At 51.0% G+C, this 17247-nt stretch overlaps 1 protein-coding gene across 1 annotated transcript; it reads right to left on the reverse strand.

The window, feature by feature from the left end:
* Positions 1-2400: 2400 nt before the first annotated feature.
* On the reverse strand, positions 2401-12121 carry NEIL2 (nei like DNA glycosylase 2). The gene is made up of 5 exons (XM_057504280.1): positions 11910-12121; positions 10645-10784; positions 9141-9493; positions 5278-5474; positions 2401-3404 (listed from the first exon to the last, which is right to left on the reverse strand). The coding sequence occupies exons 2-5, from the start codon at positions 10780-10782 to the stop codon at positions 3037-3039; spliced, it is 1056 nt and encodes a 351-aa protein (XP_057360263.1). The 5' UTR covers positions 10783-10784; positions 11910-12121; the 3' UTR covers positions 2401-3036.
* Between the last annotated feature and the right edge of the window lie 5126 nt (positions 12122-17247).

The raw sequence follows: 17247 nt of genomic DNA on the forward strand, positions 1-17247 counted from the left end.
TCAAGTTTCCATTGTACTGCCCATCTTTCCACCTGCTAAGTGACTGACCACCGTGCCATGAGGAAAGCTCCTGAATCGGTGCCCCCAGCCCAGCCTTCATCTGTGGGGAGCCAGGCCTACTTCTTAATTTCGTGGCCCCCACAGTCAGGATCGACACGTCTTATCTGACCTTCGCCCACAAACCCTACTCATCTCTCCCTATTGACTCCCCCCCCAACTGGGCAGCAACCAGTGGGTGGCCACCTCCAGCTCTCGGGCACGCCTGGGCCATCTCCGGCCCCCCGGCCTCGGCCCTCGTCCCCACATTGCACCAGCTGACACCTACCGAGCCCGTCCTGGGCTGACCCTGGCCGCCTCCTCCCCCCCACTTCCCCTGATGTTTCTAAGCCAACACTTCTCTTAAAAAATGTGGTATTTTTCTCTCCTTTCCTACGAGTCACAGTGGGTGCAGTGGCACCAGCCCACCAGGTCTGTAGAGCCTCCCTATCCTGTCCCCTCCTGTAAGCTGGACCCCACTTTTCTGATAAGATGTTGACTTACAGGCACTGTCTTTGCCCCAGCTTATGCCTAGCATTTCATGCTTATCTGATCTCATGAGTTAGAAAGGTAAATATAAATTAAGGGAAAACATTTATACATACACACACACACACACACACACACATACACACATACATATATATATCATATTTTCACATAAATATAGGCACATGTGCAAGAGTACATAGGTATATTCTTCTAGATACAAATAGCAATCTATTACTCAAAATACTTTCACAGCATCTGGTCTAGTAGTGGGGTTTTAAAACTAAGTTTTAAAAAAAAATAGGCATGTAGTACCTACATTGTTTTTTCATGTGATACCTTCGTAAGAGTGTATATCAATAGTACCTTAAGAAAAACTTAAATAAATAAATAAAATAGGCAGAGAGAGATGGCCTCTGAGAAGTTGAAGATTTTCTCTAAAACCCCTTTATTGAGTGTTACGGACTGAATTTTATCCACCCCTCTTACATGCCATGCCCCCCTCCCCAACACACACACACTAAGCCATGATGAGTACATATGAAAATAGGGTATTTAAAGAGGCAATTAAAGTTAAACGAGGTTGTAAGAGTGGGTCCCTGACCCAACAGGACTAGGATCCTTCAAAAAAGAGGAAGAGACACCAGGAGCGCCGGCACCCAGAGAGGCAGCCACGGGAGGACACGGGGAGGGAGCTGCAAGCCAGGGACACTAGCAAACTCCCTGGCATTAACCTTGGACTGCCAGCCTGCAGAACTCAGAAATAAATGTATGGTGTTTAAGGCCTTCTGTTTTGTTAGGCAGCGGCCCCAGATGTCTAACACATAGCTTGAGGCCAAAGAAGTGGCAGTGCTGTGGAATGCCTGAGGAATGAAGGTGCAGGATATGCAAAAGTGGCACGAGGACAGCAGGATGGACTTAGGTTAGACGTAGGAACATCATGTCTACAAGGGATCGCTGACACCGGTTGCAGGCAATAATCTGGAATGATCTGGAGAGAACACAGTGGACAGATCTTTGAACACAGATTCAAATGACACTTGGAGAACTTTTGGATCCTAATGGGTTATAACAGCATCTTCTGCACCGTGTTCCAAAGAACAGTAAAGGTAACAGGGCTTTCATGGTAAAGTAAGGCTCAGAAGCAGAATAAAGAAAATAGTTTGCTTTACTGCAGAATTTCCTGGAGGCTTTAGGAGCTCCATAGAGCTCCAAGAGGAGGGATCCAGCATTATTTGGTCACAGGACTCTTCATCTGTGAGTCATCACAGCTGATGCATGGATCAGATACTCAGAGCTGATGGATCAAAAACAACGTGGCTACTTCGAGACATGCCCCTAATGATGTCAGCCAGGATGTTGATAAGTGTGCACCCTTGGCTCTAGTGAACTGTGTGAACTTAATGAGACTTCTCTAGACTTCAGTCTCCTCATCTATAAAACAAAGACAGTGAGTCCCTTCCCCCATGGAGGTTTGTAGATTACACAGCCAGAACTACAGGGTAAGCAGTATATAGCCAGCTCTTACACAGCATATAGGTCTGTCGTAAAGTGGCTTCACCACTGTTAGCAACTCTCAATGACTTAAGACAGAGAAGAGTCAAGGACAGCTGGAAATAACAGCCACTGTTGACAGTTTCGCTCACATACGTGACTCTTTGACAGGCCACAGTCTGGGGCAACAGACGTGAACTCACTGGTGCTTCACCAACGCAGTGCACCAAGCGGCAGAGCGCGCTGTGTGCTCACCCCCTGCTCTGCTCCCTCAGTGGATGCGTCAGGTTCCCTTGCAAATTCTACCAGCCACCTCTACAAGGAGCTCAGTTACTTACAGCATTAAGAGCCTTAAATGCCAAATAAAAGATGACAAAAGAAAATAACAAAGAGCTTTATTTTCATGTCACTGTCCTAGTTTCTGGCTGTCACTAACAACCTTATTTCCTACACTGTTCAACATACCAATAATCACAAATATTTCACATTCAGGAAGAAATGAGGGGCTTTTTCCTAAAGCCTCTGAGCACAGCAGGAAGGCGGCCAGGTCCCTGGTTCCCTGCTCCCACCCCTTCTGGCAGCTCCATCCCCGGGAAAGGAGCCAGGCTGGATCTGACCATTACTCCCATTAAAGTCCATCTTCACCCCTGGACCCCTCGAGAGGAACAGAGAGAGACAACGCATCTTCCCGTTTCTCAAATGCAGGGCCTTAAAAACCACCAATGTTTCCAAAAAAAAGGACCTGCAAAGCCTTGTGGGTGCACAGCACTGGCCAGGCGCTTCGTTCTCACTGCCCCATGGGGAGTTCTGCCCCGAGCCGTTGCCGTGATTTTTTTCCCTCCCTCACAGTGGCAGTATTAGGCAGGAAGAATGAACCAAAACTAGAAAAGGACACATTGAACCTGCGACCCCTGTGCATTAGACACCAGCCCCGAGATGAGTGACATCCCCCGACCACCCTACCCTCTAGTTCCTGTACCCAGGCCCAGTCCTTACCCACACCTCCTCTCTTAATGTTCAGGCATCACTATCCCTAAAGGGCAAGGTCCTGTGAAGAAAGGGCCCAGGTGACCTGGGGGAGCTGGGCTGCTCCAGTTCGTCAGGCGGCACCCGGGGCTGGCACTGTGGGCACCACCAGGTGAGCCTCTGGAAGCCACCTGGGGGTCCAAATGCTTCCTTCCTGACTTGGTGCCCGGCAGGGCACCGCTCCTTCTGGTAGATCTGTGTGTGCTGCTGTTTGCCCTGGAATTTGCCCTGAAGCCAGTCTGCACTGAACTCTACCACGTGATCCACGAGGGCCTCAAGATAAGGAAGACCGAGGAGCGAGCCCAGAGAGAGGGGGTGGATCCCAGCTCTGTATAAGGCTTCGTTCTTAATGATGTTCCCTGGAAGAAAGCAAGAAGAGGTTAGAAAGGACACAGGCCGTGTCCATGACGAAACCAGTCCGCCATGTGAACACAGCACCCCGCGGCTAGGGAGTGTCTCGGGAGGGCCTGGAGCTTCTCCGAGGGGTACTAGGGCTCTCGGGCAAGTTGCCTACTTTGAGTCAACCTTCCCATCTGCAAAGTAGGCTTGCTAACACTTACCTTTGCAGTTGTTGGGAAGATGAAATGAAACTCAGACATGGCCCACATGATAGCAAAAGGTTATCAAAACAGGCTCTGCAAACTGACTGCCTGGATTTGAATCCCAGCCCAACTGGATGCTAGTTGTGTGACCCTGGCAAGTCCCCCAGCTTCTTTACCTCTCAGTTTCCTTACCTGTTAAACTGGGATAGGTTACCTGGTTTTTGCGAGCAGTAAGAACGCTCTTGCGCGCACACACACACATACACACACACACACACACACACACACACACACGCACGCACGCACGCACACACACACACACGCACACGCACACAAGTGCTGAGCAGTGTAGCTGGTCCTTAGAGAATACTCAGGAAATATGAGCTGTTATTATTTAAAATGTCAAGCATAATGCCTAAATATAGAGTGTTTACGAGGTTTTATGTTGTTATTTTTCTATTCCTTCCTGCCTCTGTGATGGCAGCTGTGATCCCTCCTTCCAGAATCAGTAACTCTCTTCAAAATACCCCAACCGTGCCTTTTCTTTCACCTCTACCAGGCGTTTATCACACTTTATCTGAAGTTACAGTAAACTGAGCCCAGCCTTGCTGCCATTAACAATGATCCTTTAAGGAGAGAAGGTGAGCTCAGTAGAGGGCAAGCATTCCGTGCACGTGGGCAGAGGAATGCCACCAATACCCCCTCCAGAGCTTCATAATCACACGCCTCCTCACCCGTCACTGGCGGGCGACCCGCATTCACGTCTCAGCTGCACTACTTACTAGCAGGGGGTCCTTTGCTTCAGCTTCTGCATCTGAATAAAGGGCACACTCACTGAGCCACTATCCTACGGAGTAACAGTGAGGATGAAGCCATGGGCCCGAACATCAGAGTCACTTGAGTGTCTGTTATTATTTTTGTTGGTAATAATGACTAGTTAGTAGGGCTTTAGCTCCTGATACTCCAAAGGCCACTTCTGGAGGCCTCGGCTCCTCACGGTGTAGGGGCAAGCCCTGCCTGGTGAGCTGCTGGGCCTCCTCCTCACCCGTGAGGTGCGCCACACCATGGGCACCGCTCCCCACTGCCCAGCAGCCAGTCATAGTACTTAGGGCCCTGATGTGGTCGTGATGCTGTTTCTGTAGGCCAGCTAACCAGCTGTTCTAGTTTTCAAACTGCTCAGCTCTGCCACCACCTCAAATGCTCAGTTCACAGCTCAGGACACCTGCACAGGGAAGGGCACCTTCATCACGCATGTCACGAGACACCTGTGCTTTGACCAGCAGGCAGCTCCATCTGCTCAAAAGGGGCCCCGTTAGCAACCTGCAAGGCCTTTGGCTCCTGGCAGACACTGATCAAGCACCTCTTGGGTGCCAGGCATGGCACCAGGCAGAGGAAAGTCCAGGAAATGAGACACAACCCTGTCCTTTAGGCGGCTGCGTGCTGACATGGCTATCAGGCACATGACAGCTGATTTACAATTAGGCTGTGAATTCTGGAGCTAGGAAGTTAGAAATTGCCTAACTGAACTCCCTTGTTTTAAAAATGAGGGCAGTGAAGCCAAAGAGATGAAGTGATTGCCCCACGACCAGCGTGGTGGTACATCTGGGGCGGGCTGCAGCCTGGGGCCGCCCGGATGGGGCTTTTTTTATTAAACAGCTCCATGGGGCCCTCCCTTTCCCATCGGTCATACCTAGGCCCGAGAAGTATCTTTGGTCCAACAGTGTATAGCAAACAGGCTGCTCCTGGCCCAGAGCTTCCAAGGCTTGTCCTCGATGGAACTTCCCAGACAAGATGTCAGAGGTGGGTCTGACCACTGGGGAAGAGCCCCAAGACATCTGACAATTGTAAAATGCCAGGAAGCCACCACTGCCAAAATGCAGGACCAACCTGGGGAGAAAAGAAGTGTCTTAAGTGCACAGTTACAACAGAATAGCCAGGTCACATGCACACACAGCTCCCATTCCACAGACAAGATGAACCCAGGAAAGCTGAGGTCTCCAAAGAGAAAACAGACAGCTTGGCCAGAACCATAAACATCCCAGGACTAAATGAAGTAATTAAAACAAAACGCATACATTCCCCCCTTTTTCTGATCATAGCAGTGCATGTTCACTGGAGACAACGTGGGACCTTAGGGAAGGCTAATGCTCCAGAGGTGCGGCTACCAACACAGACACTGGGCAGCTAGGAAGGAGGGCAGAGACCTGCAGGCCAAGAGGCACCACTCCCAGCCCCAGGCAGCAGTCACACCAGCACACACTCCCCTGGGCTTCCCGAGAGCAAGGGCAGAGGAGACACCCTGTCAGCTCGGATGCAGAAATAGCACTGTAAGAGAAGATAATCAGCCCGACAGACCCCACACCTGAAGGAGAGTCCGGTGTCTCGCCTGAGGGTACTCTCACGCGGACATAAAAGGAGGACTTCAGAGCAGCAGGGGTTCAGAAAAACCTCTCCGCATAGTACCAGAGGCCATGACTTGAGAAAAAATATGCACCCCATGGAAGTGAAATGAGCAAGGATCTCCGGCTAGGGGGAGAGGCAAAGGATGGCTGGGTTCTGTGCTCTTTACTATGAGGCTGAAATGGACTTTGATTATGAGAGCGCCACTGAGAACTGGAAGACCAGAAGAATTCTCGAAACACAAGATACCTATTTTAACATGTTTCTAATCATTAATTTGGTCATACATAATTAATAATGTAATACAGGTGATTTAAAAATCTGAAACAAATTCTAAACTAAGCAAATGTAGGAGAGGGGGTGGACATGAAAGAAAAGAAGTAGTGAAGTGAAAATAGTTAGCTAATCGGAAAAATAAAGCTGTCAGTTGTTTCACCAGCAAAATGGTTTTTTTCAGGAATCGTACAGCACTGAAATTCTGGACAAGCTATGGCAAAACCACAGGCATGACCAGAGAACCAAGGAGAGGAGGCTCTTATAAGGAAAGGGAAACAGGTCGGGGGCTGTTCTAAGCACAAAGTCCATCAGAGGAAACTGGGGAGTCCCACGTGTTGGGGCTGCTCACTGGCTGGACTGTTGCTGGGGGAGGGAGAAATTTCTCCCTCCCCTACTGGGTGGTAAAATAGCCAAAACAGTGTAAGCGGTAAGGCCCTGCCTCTTCCTTCCCCTGGGGTCCCCCGTTGACCAGGAGTGGTGGGCCTTAGAGCTCCCCTGCAGGCCTCTCCACGACCTGTCGGTGGGGCGTCCCTTCACCAATTTTCACAAATTGAAAGGTCTCATTTCAGAGGAGTGGACAGTGAGCAAAAAACCAGTTTCAATAACAAGGGAGAAGAAGAATTGTTGATGTAATGGTATTACAAATTTGACAGTTACTAACTCGGAAAAAAAAAGGTAAGACTATTACCAACAGACTGAAGATGAATAGCAGTATTTCCAAATTAACAGGGTAAATAAAGGAAGAAACTTGATAAATCCAACGGAAGAAAAGGAAACAAGGCATAATAAAATGGCAAATGTTACCAAGTCCAAATAACACAGGTACCCCCTTTCAAAAGAGTGTTTCCGTTTGAGTTTAGAAAGACACAAAAGCCAGCCATTCCGTTTGTAAGAAACACACTTAAATAAGTGAAAAAAACACACCTACAACCAGGTGGGTAGAGACCAAGAGGTGCACCAACCGAACACCCAGCAGCACTAACCAGGAAAAGCAGAATTCAAGACCAAGGGCAGGGAGGGGGTCTGCTGCGGTTAGTAATGAAGCTGCAGGGCCCGGCGGGCTCAGCGGCCTTGATGCCTTGGGTGGCAGGGCACAAAATACATAAAAGTGCTTAGAAAGACAGGGAGGGACTTCCTAAAACCACAACTGCCAGGGGGAACTTTAATGCTCCTCTTCCCACACTGGGCTATTAAGTAAACAAACAAAAGCAAGGATGGGAAGAATCTGAATTGTCAACGCATAACCTGTTCCTAACATTTACAGAACATTTTCCTTTTAAGGAACTTACTATCTTCCTCCATGTTCATAAACTATAAGCAAAGACCAGTGACGCATTGGGCTGCAAATCTAACAGATGCCCAAAATAGACAATTGACAGGCTGATGTCCTGACTGTAGACCAATAAAACAATTACAACAAAACAAGGACCCCAAACAAGAGAACATTTGGAAAATTAGGAAATACTCTTCCATATAGAATGTATGAAACCAATTTTATTTATTTGAAAGGGCAACGATATAGATAAAACTCAGGCAAGCCTAATGGAGAAGCAAAACATAAAACATGAAGAATGAGAAAGGAGCAAACTGAAAAGCAAGAAACTGCCACATGCTAACTCTGTGACAATAAACGTGGAAGCCTAGGGCTGAGCCCTGCCAGCCAAAGAGCATTTCTGCTGCCCTCGCTGGTGGCTAACTCAGAATCAGCCTGTGAGCCGGCTTCGGGCAGCAAGGGCTTTGCTGGGGGTTTCGGAGAAAGCTCTCTTTGCTCATCTGAACCTCTAGAAATGATCCTCTCTCTTCCTTTTCTCTCTTCTTTTGTGCGGACATAATGCCTGAACCTGCAAGAGCCTCCTGCTGAGGAACTAAGGACAAAACCAAGTGGGGAAGGGCAGACACAGGAGAACCATGGGAACATGAAGCCAAAAGCCAGGAACTGAGTCAACACCAAAGCCCACCTCCCTCTGAGCTCACATTACATGAGCCAAAAAATCCCCTCCGCATTTTAGATAGTTTGAGTTATTTTTACAGTCCAAGCATCTGCCTGTTCTGCATTATACCACAAATAAAGAGGGCAGTTTTGAACATGGAAAGATATAATTATGAAACTTTAGAAAATTAGTTTGACTTTTGGGTAGAAAGGGCCTTCTGTAGCAAGAGAGGAAAGCTTCAGGACTAGCAAAAGAAATACTGACCACTGACTACTTAAAAATTAAAAATCCCAAATGCAAAAAGGCACAAACACCATCAAAGTGCACAGACTCATAATCATACTGACACCACATATCACAAAGCACATTATCTAAAAGACCCTACAAATTGATAACAAGTGCATGCACAGCTGAATGCACAGCTGAATGCTAGTGACAATTGGCTGAGCAAGGCCATAATGAGGGTCACTCTCTTTGACCAGCAATGACTCCTCTGGGACTCCACCCACACTCGGGAAATCTTCCTGAACACGGATAGAGCTCTGTGCACCAGGACAGTCTTCTCAACATTAAACACATTACAAATGGGGACGATTCTGTCCCTAAATTCAGAGTGCACGAGTCAAGCCATAATGTTCTGCAGATTCTGCCCCCCATCCTCAAGGGCCAAGTTTCCTGGGCACGTTCTCCCCCTGTGCTTGGCTGCCTCGGGATATTACCAGCCCTCTCCGGATGCAGCCCAGTCTCCTTTCCATTACGGGTACAAGGAGCAGTGTCTTCTGTCCTAGGAAGCAGGCTGCAGGAGAGCAGATAGGAGCACCCCCACCCCGCCCCGGGGGCGTGCTGCAGAGCCCAGCCCCAAGCCTATACATGGGGGCCCAACAAATGCCGCCAACCCTGCAGAGCACAGACAGTCCCAGTCCCAGCCTGTCCAACCAGCCATCACCTGGGGATGGGGTCCCTCCAGTCGCCCCTCTTGTTGGCCTTCTTCGCCCTGGAGAACTCATTCACCCAAATGCTGCCGAACAAGCCAAAGCGGACCTGCAGCCACCGCTCAGCACCTCCCGCAGGGCTGTCTGCCCCCAGACACTCAGAGCCACTGTCCCCAAGGGGGACAAGCTCCAGGGACTGGGAGGGCTGGGCAGAGGTTTTCTGGCCATTGGGCCCCAAGGTCTGCTTTTGTTCCCTGGTCGCCTCCTCCCTCTCTCCTTCTTGTAGAGGTTCTGGCAGTGGGTTGCTGCCAAGGGACCTGATTTCTTCATCTGGATCAAATCTAAGGAATAATTTCTTTCCGTGGACCTAGTAAAAAAGGAACATGATGTTAAGCCTTTGCACAGACCTACGTCCACTACAAATGCATCTGTTCAAACCTAACCTGCAATGTGGTGGTATTAGGAGGTGGGGCCTCTGGTGGGTGATTGGGTCCTGAGGTGGAGGCCTTGTGAATGGGATTAGTGCCCTTATATAAGAGGCCCCAGAGAGCCCCCTTGCCCCTTCTGCCAGGTGAGGATACGGCGAGAAGATGGCCATCTATGCACCAAGAGCCCAGCTCTCACCAGACACCAAACAGGCCAGGGCCTCAATCTCCAGAGCTGGAGAAATAAATGCCAGTTGCCCATAAACCCCCGAGTCTGTGGTGTTCTGTTACAGTGGCCCAAAAGAACTTACAGAGCCGTACGGACCCAGAAGAGAGGAAGAGGTATATGCAGACATTTATCCTAATGCACATTTCTCCCTTCCTGCCTCGTCCATGAAACTTTCCCAAGTTATGTATTTTAGATTTGGCTTTTGCTCCTTGCTTCAGTGGCGTGGGCAGTTAGGACATGCTTTCACAAGGTGCCTGCGAGCAAGTGGAAGATCAGACTGGCAATGAAACAGATCCAAGCCAGACAGCAGGGCCACCCTAGGATTCCTGAGGAGAAACGCTCCCAATTTTTTCGTGGATTAGCTAAGAAATACACACAAATTGTCTCCAGTAGTATTCGATTCATAATACTTCGTCAGAAATAATCAGCACACGCCCACGTGTGTCACACACAAACTGACAGCAGCTAAAGACAACACATTATAAAATTCAGTACCTCTCACCACCCCCAAAAATGGATTTGACAGAATGGCCACAAGAGAACTCACAATAAAAAAGCTATAGTCAGTAAAAATGGACCACTGACCGACACAAAAGTTGATCAGTGAGTCAAACCATCATTGTAAAGAAAAGAACAGTTTCAGTAAAAGCGAGACTAGGAAATGTGTGTAAAGGAAAAGCATGTTCCAGCCGCTTTGTATTCTGTTTTCATATTGCTACCCTAGTGTATAATGTGTGTCATGCCTGGGGTTCAAGAAGCAATGCATGAACGTCTTGGCATCAATTCCAGGGGAGGACGGGATGTGCCGAAGGAGCCAGCCCTTCTGTGTGCGGTGTGGCACAAGCCCACCGGAGATGAACTCACCTGGGCGTCCTGAAGCCACAAGGACTGAAAGCCAGCAGGGATTAGCTTCTTACTACTGCCCCCTGTCCTGATCACCTGCTGCCCCACAAAAGGGGAGACCAAGTGGTGAAACTTCCTCACAGAAGGCCCTTCTGGCATCCCTGCAGGCAGACATGGAGAAAGGAGACACTGTCTTAGCTGGTTTCTAGCCTTTCTGATGGGTGCTAAGCCCCAAGCTTTCAAGCAGCTTCTTTTTGCCACCAACTTTAAGAGTACATATGGCCAAGAAGCATGGCTGGGGACGAGGACAGCTCAAAGAGAAGGGCCAGCAGCGGCAGGCTATGGGCTGGGCCGGCTTCCGGGGCATGGTTTCCCTTTCCAGCCCCTTTCACTTTTCCTCAGGCAGCAAACACTTACTACGTACCAACAGTGTGCCAGGCATCATCTCATGGCACCCTCCACTGTGATCCTGTGGCAGCGAAACAAGATCACAGTGGAGGGTGCCATGAGATGTTACTTTCTGCCTGGGCTGTGGGCCCCTAACTCATCTCCACGCTTTCTGCCCTTCCCCTTTCCTCCCAAACCAAGCATCCCACCCCACTGCTGCTGATTTATTTCCCCCCTTTTAGGAAAGAAATGGTCATGGAAGAGAAGGCTGTATGGGCCACAAAGACAGATGTGGATCCTGCCTCCCAGGACCCCCTGCTAGTAGGGGAGCTGTGTGTGTATTAGACAACTGCGGAGCTAAGAATGACAGTGCAGACACAGGGGCCTGTCGGTTCAGAGCAGGGAAGGGCGGCATCCAGCTTACCTACAAGTAATTATCCCTGTTTACTGAGAAACAGCTGGGGTTCCGCTTTAACCCGGACGTAGTATTATCTATGACCTCCATCTCTCCCTGCCCAGAATCATCCAGGTTTGCGCATGAGGCAGGCAGGTGTTTGAGCCGGAGTGGTCTGCACCCTGGCTTCGAGGACACAGGAGAAGACCCCACCCCTTACCCAGGGCACATTACCTAACAACGTGTTTCCTCACGCCCACTAAACTCTGTAAGTTAACAGAAAACCCACAGGACTAAGTACCTAACATGGTGGTAGCCATTGCATCTCAGCAATTCTAAAAAACACTTTAAAAATCTCTGAAATAGGGTTGCTCTTACAAGTCATTTTTTCTCATAGTTCAATTAGCACATTCAGTAATGTGCAAACTTAATAGTGCCTTAGATTTCCTGAAATGCAGTATTTCCCCTAACCAGACCTTCAAGACACTCAAGAGGCTATACTGACCAAACAGCAGGGCTGCAAGGACACCCCAGGCCGCAGCCGATCTTTAGGGAACCAGCGCCCTGGGCCCGCGTCATTTCCAACCATGGAACCTTCCGGAAAGCCTCCCTGCGAAATGCACCTAATCCTTAAAATCTTTATAGACACACGGCTGTGCTTCTTTCAGGTATATTCATCTAGATAGAAAGCTGGGCAGCAAGTTGCTTCGACCACAGCCTTAGGAGCTCAGACCCGGAGTGACGTCCCTCCGGCGGGGAACCAGCCTGCCCTCAAACCCCGCCCCCCCGGGCTCAGCGGCAGCAGGGGAGGGGCGGCCCCGCTGCTCCCGGCGGGGGAGTCACTGCCGCGGAGCGCTCCCGGCTTCCCCGGGAGAGGGGCGGGCGCAGAGCCGGGACCCGAGGGCGCGGGGAGCCCCTGGGAGAAATGCAGGGAGGCCCGGGGCTAGCCAGCCAGGGCGCGCGCTCCACAGGCCCGCTTCTAGACGTTCGGCCTTAAAGGTTTCCCCGCTGGAACGCGGGGAAGGGACCACAACGCGCAGGCCGCGCAAAGCTCGGAGGCGCCTCGGAAGGGGCGGCCGCGGAACTCACCGGCTCTGGCCTCCGGAACCGCGCCCGCGACCGCGCGGGGCCTGCCGGGTGGGCGCGGGGCTCAGTCCGAGGAGCGCAGTGCGAAGCGTGCACGAGGTTCCCCAGGGGCGGGGCCCGTAGGGGGGCGGGGCCCTCGGTGGGGCGGGGCCCGCCGGCAGGTGGGCGCGAAGCTCGGCCCCGGGAGGGCTCGGTCCCGCGGCAGGGAGGGCGGGGGTGACCGCGAGGCTCCTCCCACAGGGTGGGGCGGGTGACGCTGGGCTCCGCCCACTGGGTGAGCGCAGGAGGCGGGGCTCGCCAGCAATGGGTGGGCGCGGGGCTCCTACCGTAAGGGGGTCGCTCACGGCCTGGCCGCCGCGTAACCGGGATAGAAGGCGGGAGTGGGAGGGACGCGGAGGAAAGCTGAGTCCGAGCAGACGGGGCGAAGAAGCAAAGCGCCCCAGAACGTTTATTTTACGAAGACAATACGGTTATGGGGAGAAGCGGATTAACTGCGGAACAGAAGAGCTTTGTTCGGGGAAAGGAAAGGCAAGGCTCGGAGTTGGTTTTTCTAGGCTTCCAAGCCTAGTGAGGTAATTATGGAAAGGAAACAGGCCGCCAAGGAAATCTCACGAATGTTTAAAGGATTCGATCTTTTACTTATAACTTGAGTATCACTATTTGAATTTTGACCATAAGCAAATGCTACTTTAAAAGTAGTACTTGTTTTTTATTTCAAAGAACAAAAAAAGTAGACTCTTTAAAATAAGTACGTTCCCGTTTTGCTAGCTCCCCGAGAGGACAGGAGCTGGCCCTTTCCAGCCAGTCAGCAGGGAGGTCCGGGGAAGAGCCAGAGCAGATGCCCCAGACCGTCCAGGACAGCAGTCACCGAGCTCCAGGGCCCTGAGGGCGCGGCCAGCACCGAGAGACGGGCCCGGGCCCTCCTCAGGTTGGGGCCTGCCAAGTGAGAGGTGGCGGCACAGGTGGCCTTCTGCTGAGGAGGCTGGGGGCGACAGCGAGGGGAGAAAGGCTACGAAGGCCTGGGGGCAGAGGGACCCCGGCACAGACAGGGGATGAGGTGGGAGGCAGGGCGTTTCCTAGAGGGACCCCCTGAGAGCCTGCTGGCCCCCTGTATGTCTGTCCTCTTCTGGAGAACAGCATCTCCACCGCAGGATGGCCGCTGCTATGGGACAGGTGCACCCCAACTGTAGTTTCTGGAGCCCTTCATTTCCCACTCTGTAGATTCTGCCTGAGCTGGCAAAGAAACCAGACCACTCTCCTTGCCTCACGTCTTGAACTGAATGGCTGGCGCCTAACAGTTGTAGAGTTGGGGAACCAAATGGCTCTCAGCTTGAAACAGACATTACTATTGTTGAGCACATACACTGTGCAAGATGCTGCTCTAAGTTCTTTACATGTATTACCTCATTATTAGCTGTGGGAAGATAAGCAAGTCATACTATGTTTGAACTTACATGTGTATTAAGCGGGACATCTATTTCGTGGTGTTCTTACAGAAATACTGTAAAGCGGGGCTTCTCAAACTAAACTGTGCACTTGAGTCACCTGGGAAACTTGCTTCAATGCAGATTCTGACTCGGGTTTGTAGCAGTGCCCAAGATTTAGCTTTTCGATCAAGCTCCCAGGTGCTGCTCCTGCGGAAGCTGGTCCGGGGAACACACTGGGAGCACCAGGGACTGAGCACAATGCTCGGCAGTTGGCAGGCACACAATAAATATTCTTTTAATGAATGATTAAGTGAGATATTGGATACAAAACAGTCAAGCAGTAAAATGCTGTGCAAGTGCGGTGTGATCATCGCTCTAAGACTGTAAGGCTGGGGAACCTGCCTGGGAAAAGCAAACCCCAGACGAGTAATTACAGAATAGCAGTGAAGAACGCTATGCCTGCATCAGACCGCCTGGGTCCAAATGCCGCTGCTCAGCAGGCAGAGCTTGGGCAAGGAATGTAACCTCTGTGTACCTCAGTAGCTTCATCTGTAAAATGGAGTGAAATGCCTACTTCACTGGTCTACTGTGGGATTTGTTGAGGTGATTCACATAAATCGGTCAGCACCTGGTTTGGTTTACAGTATTATCTCAATATGTTTTAGTTACTATTCACCTCCTGGATGGGGGGGCACCCCCAACGCCCACAGGAACCTGTGCCTCAGCACTAAGGGGGTCAGCACCCAGCTTCCTAAGGGCCATGGAGCCAATTCCACCCTCTTCCTTTGTGCCCCCGATTTCTCCAAAGGGTTAAAGTTAAAATGTACTTGAAAATTGATTAATATACAGCCACCTCTAAGACAGCAAGAAAGGAAGAGAAGAAGAAAAGCGGTAGGATCCAGTGAGGAGTGACCTGCCAATGACAGTTCAGGGATGCTGAACTGCATCTGGGGGTTTCATATGTCTCTAGAGCTCCTGGGGGGCACCGAGGGCTGAGTGGGGCCCCCGGATCTATTCCAAGTGCCCCTCTTTTGGGCATATGGCACCTGTTTCCCAGTGTTTCCAGGCCTTCTATCATGTCTGAATTGGGAGAATTGGCAGTATTTGCCACCAAGGATTCTCCCCAACCTCTAGAAAGATGTTGAAGGACTTCATCTTGGAATGGGACCTACACCCAGGCTGTGTGGGGTTTCCAGGTTTCAGGTTTCCACCCTTTAGGAGGGACAGGGGTGGGTGTAAAAGCCCAGGGTCTGGAGTCAAGTAGATGAGGTCTGAATCCTGAAAGCACATGTACCAGTTCTGTGACCCTCAGCGAGTGACTTAAAATCCATGGGCCGTATCTTCATGTGCACACCGAGGTTACAAGGATAAATAAATACTTTATGTGATACGTAAAGGTACTAACAGCGTCTAGCGTGCAGGAGTGCTCAATAAGCAGTAAGTACTTTTTAAAGCAGAATTTCTGGGCTGATCTCAGATTGTTTGAAAATCAGACTGCCGTCTTCTGGAGGCCACGAGAACGCCGGCGCCCCCAAGTGGTGAACGCATTAACTGCACGGACAGGCCTTTATGCCAATCTCAGGGCCTCCCTCTGAGGGTTGGGGCCTTCCTCAGCCAGGTGTGGGCCTTGGGCAAGTTCCCTCAACAGTGGTGGGACAGGAGGGTTAGAATCAGGGGATCTCTGAGCCCTCATGATATGTAAATGAGTCAGGCATGGTCTCCTGATCCAGGCATCCTTTTTCCTAGTGGGGTTTAGTTTTCTTTCCCATCCATTCAGCTCTCCAAGGCCTGCTATTGGAAACCTTCAGAACACTAGCTTCCCCAGATCCTCAGCAGCCTGGGTGCTTATACACCTGCAGACTCCAGACCCATATCCTCCTGCAAGGAAGAGGCTACCAGGAATTCCTCAGCTCTGTCCTTGTGCAAACGGCTACATTTTAGACTATAGAATTTCTGGGCACCTAGAGCAGTGCCAGGGCTCTTGACAATTGCCCCAGGACTGTTCAGTTGCTTGACTTAATAGCTAAATAGGAAGGATTACTCTGGGCCCACCTTGAACCAAGGGCCAGGACACCCTAGACAGAGGCTGACCTGTCCAATTTGTTCAACACAGCCTTGCAGCACTGGGCGAACCCAGAGCTGAAAGATGGACTTCTTAACCTGGGGCACGTGGAGAGTGTTCCAGAGGTCATAACACCTCAAAGGGGTGACTTGTATGCAAAATCTCAGACTATGCATCTCTTTCTGGGAAAGTGGACACAGTTTGTGTTACATTTTCAGAAAAGTGTGTGACCCCAGAAGTTAAGAACCCCTGCCCCAAACTGCAAAGCTGCCCTACTTGGAGCATTCTCTTTGCAGGTCCCTGGGGGGAGCCTGCGAGGAGTTCCAGGCCTGTGACCGGCAGTCCCTCTGGACCTCCTCAGGGCAGCTGAGTAGGGAGGGAAGATGCCTATGGTGTTTGATGGGTTGAAGAAAACACACCAGAACAAAAGCAATTAATAGGTTAGCTAGTCCTAAGTAGAAAAGCTTCTTTGATTTTACAGAGAAGAATGGTTATTACAGGTTTTTTTCCCTCATCCGCTCAAAAATGAAGGAGGAACTGTGGAAGGTCAAAGGCTACCAGTTGCCCAACGGGTTTGGATCAGAAGCAGCTCCCACGAACAGCTCTGAACGGGATGGATCTGCCTGCGTCGGTCCCATGCCACAGGCACTGACCGGAGGGAGGCCTTAGAACCATCGTCCCCCACCGCCACCCCCGTTTAGGAAGAAGCAGTTATGCAATTCTGTAGCCTAAGAAGGTGAAGGTGAAGCGGATAGAGGAGTTTCATCTCCCCTCCTCCTGGTTTGGAGCATGACTGGCCCCTCTAGGGGCTCGTTTGGATCAAAAGTTAAAGCAGCGGAAGACGGCAGGCCCAGCTCAGGGCCTTAAGGCGGGTGGGCAGGAGGGTTCAGTGCCGCAGCTCTGCCTCAGGCGCCAGCCCCTGGTGTCCCCAGGCGAGCTCTAAAATAGCCCCCTTCCTTGGTGGCAAGTGTTGGGCCATAGGAGCTGTACTTAATGGCTCTCTTCCAGGAAACCAAGACCTTCAGGTTACCTGTCAAGGTGGCAAACTAGCCAAGCGCAGGGCCAGCGTGAGTGTTCTTTTCACGAGCCCCCGTCACAAGCAGAGAGTCCTGGCCAGCTGCCAAAAATGACGGAGGGGAGCAAGTGATGTTGGATGCAGCCTGTGAGCGGCTGGGTGACGGACGGCAGGCCTCTGGCTCCAACGCCTTGCAGGGTCAGCAGCGAACCTCCCAGGGAAGACCTCCGAGGGAGGAGAAGAAGGGAAAGAC

The sequence above is a fragment of the Manis pentadactyla genome, chromosome 1, assembly GCF_030020395.1.
Source record: "Manis pentadactyla isolate mManPen7 chromosome 1, mManPen7.hap1, whole genome shotgun sequence".
Classification (NCBI taxonomy): Eukaryota; Metazoa; Chordata; class Mammalia; order Pholidota; family Manidae; genus Manis; species Manis pentadactyla.

Excerpts from the sequence above, each read along its gene's own strand:
- NEIL2 (XM_057504280.1), bottom strand. The coding sequence starts at position 10,782 with ATGCCAGAAGGGCCTTCTGTGAGGAAGTTTCACCACTTGGTCTCCCCT. Across the intron at positions 5,475-9,140 it reads TGGAGGGACCCCATCCCCAG|GTTGGTCCTGCATTTTGGCA; the intron begins GTGATGGCTGGT and ends TTTTCTCCCCAG. Across the intron at positions 3,405-5,277 it reads AAGATACTTCTCGGGCCTAG|GGAACATCATTAAGAACGAA; the intron begins GTATGACCGATG and ends GCTTTCTTCCAG.